General features: G+C 46.5%; 1 protein-coding gene across 1 annotated transcript; it reads left to right on the forward strand.

Moving 5' to 3' along the window:
• The first annotated feature begins 124 nt into the window (after nucleotides 1-124).
• Nucleotides 125-2,052, forward strand: LOC113709407 (caffeoylshikimate esterase). The gene is made up of 2 exons (XM_027232163.2): nucleotides 125-905; nucleotides 1,535-2,052. Exons 1-2 carry the CDS (start codon nucleotides 267-269, stop codon nucleotides 1,886-1,888), a joined length of 993 nt encoding a protein of 330 aa, XP_027087964.1. The 5' UTR covers nucleotides 125-266; the 3' UTR covers nucleotides 1,889-2,052.

A 2,052-nucleotide genomic window follows, 5' to 3' on the forward strand; every position in this document is an offset into this window, starting at 1 on the left:
ATTTTTAAGATATTTTATAGTTGAGGGGCCAAATCGTGTAAAGCGAAAAATTTAAGGGCTGGCTGATTGTTTCCTCCTTATAGTAAGCAATAATTATACAACTATAAGTAGTGGCAAATAATGCCTGAGCTGATCACACCGATTCTGCCCATCCCCAACTCTCTAAGTTCCCCACCAGCTTAGCATATAATATACTCCACGCCCAACGCCCAGAAACCTCCGTCCCCTACAAAATAATCATCAAAAGAAAGCAAGAAACTAAGATAATGTCCTTGCACCCAGTTGCGGAAGCTAACGAGAAGAGCCCATTTGGGTCGTTGACTCCGGAGGAATTCTACGCTCGCCATAAGGTCACTCATGGCACCGAGTTCATCACGAATCCTCGTGGCCTTAAACTATTTACTCAATGGTGGATCCCACTTCCCGATTCTGGCAAGCCCCTGATCGGCGTCATCTGCGTCGTCCATGGCTTCACCGGCGAGTCCAGTTGGTTCGTGCAGCTCACCTCCGTCCATCTCGCCAAAAAGGGATTCGCGGTCTGCGCTATCGACCACCAGGGCCACGGGTTCTCGGAGGGTCTCCAGGCTCACATTCCCGACATCAATCCCGTCGTCGACGACTGCGTAGCCTTCTTTGATGACTTCCGTGAACGCCACGCGCCTCCCAATTTGCCGGCGTTTCTGTACTCGGAGTCGCTTGGTGGGGCGATTGCGCTCTTGATTACCCTCCGCAAGGACTTGAAACGGCCGTACGACGGCGTCGTTTTAAATGGAGCTATGTGTGGCGTCAGCGACAAGTTTAAGCCGCCGTGGCCGCTGGAGCATTTTCTTTCCATCGTTGCCGCTGTGGTTCCCACTTGGCAAGTGATCCCCACTCGCGGGAGGATTCCTGAGGTCTCCTTCAAGGTCAGATTCTTACGTGAAAACTTTTAGAGCAACTGTTTTACTACTCCCTAGTAATTTTGATGCCTTTTCAGCAATTCTTTTCTGGCAACTATTTCTCTTTTACCTCATCGGAGTAATTGTTAGTTTTTCGCATGATATTGTGTTCCTTTTGGTGATTAGGTACATTGATCATTTCAGTGCAAGAAAATAGGCGTACGCTATTACGAATACAAAGTGATATTTTATGAATTAGACCTGCATAATTAGGTTATAAACAACTCTAAACTACAACGTTAAAGCCTGATTTGATTCTGTTAATAGTTTTTAAGCGTATTGGAGTCTGACTTAATTGTCGTTCCAACGAGTCTTAACAAGTCGAACACGCCCAATTGAGTAGCTTCATTCATTTCCCAATTGAGTGGCTTCATTCGTTTGTAGGTAAATTTGAAACTTTACACTTATTTAGTACCCTTTTTATGAAGTTAATAACAAGCAACAAATCTTGTTCGGCATGCTCTGATTGGTTCATATGATCATACGAGCTATATGAAAAAGAAATGGGTTTCATTGAAAATGCCGATTTGGCATCAAATTTTTCAAGTAATCGAAGTTTTCATCACGTATTTCTTGTTCATTTTGGTTTATCAAAGGTGGAGTGGAAGAGGAAGTTAGCAATGGCAAGCCCAAGAAGGCCATTGGCTAGGCCGCGCGCTGCCACTGCGCAGGAACTGCTGAGGTTGAGCGGGGAATTGCAAGACAGGTTTGGGGAGGTGACGGTGCCACTTCTGATAGTGCACGGCGGTGATGACGTAATATGCGACCCGGCGTGTGCGGAGGATTTGTACAGACGCGCCGCTAGTAAGGATAAGACCATCCACATATATCCTGGCATGTGGCACCAGCTGGTTGGTGAGTCTGATGAGGATGTGGAGCGCGTGTTTGGAGACATTGTGGAGTGGCTTCGGACTAGAGCTGAACGCGCCGCCTCTTCATCCTATTCCTAGTTAGATGACGAGAAATGAGAGGGCAGAATGCCGCCGGAGAATGGTGGTTAGAGTAAATAATAATAAAGCCGTAGAAAACCCAGTAGGTGGGTGGTACTGGATGTAACGTGTGGGTACGCATTATTGATTGAATGCAGGTGGCTGCTAACCACTGCATTATCTCA

This window comes from Coffea arabica, chromosome 9e (assembly GCF_036785885.1).
Source record: "Coffea arabica cultivar ET-39 chromosome 9e, Coffea Arabica ET-39 HiFi, whole genome shotgun sequence".
In the NCBI taxonomy this organism is placed as follows: domain Eukaryota; kingdom Viridiplantae; phylum Streptophyta; class Magnoliopsida; order Gentianales; family Rubiaceae; genus Coffea; species Coffea arabica.

Coding starts and splice junctions, on each gene's coding strand:
- LOC113709407 (XM_027232163.2), top strand. CDS start 267: ATGTCCTTGCACCCAGTTGCGGAAGCTAACGAGAAGAGCCCATTTGGG. Junction 906..1,534: donor TTCCTGAGGTCTCCTTCAAG/GTCAGATTCTTA, acceptor GGTTTATCAAAG/GTGGAGTGGAAGAGGAAGTT.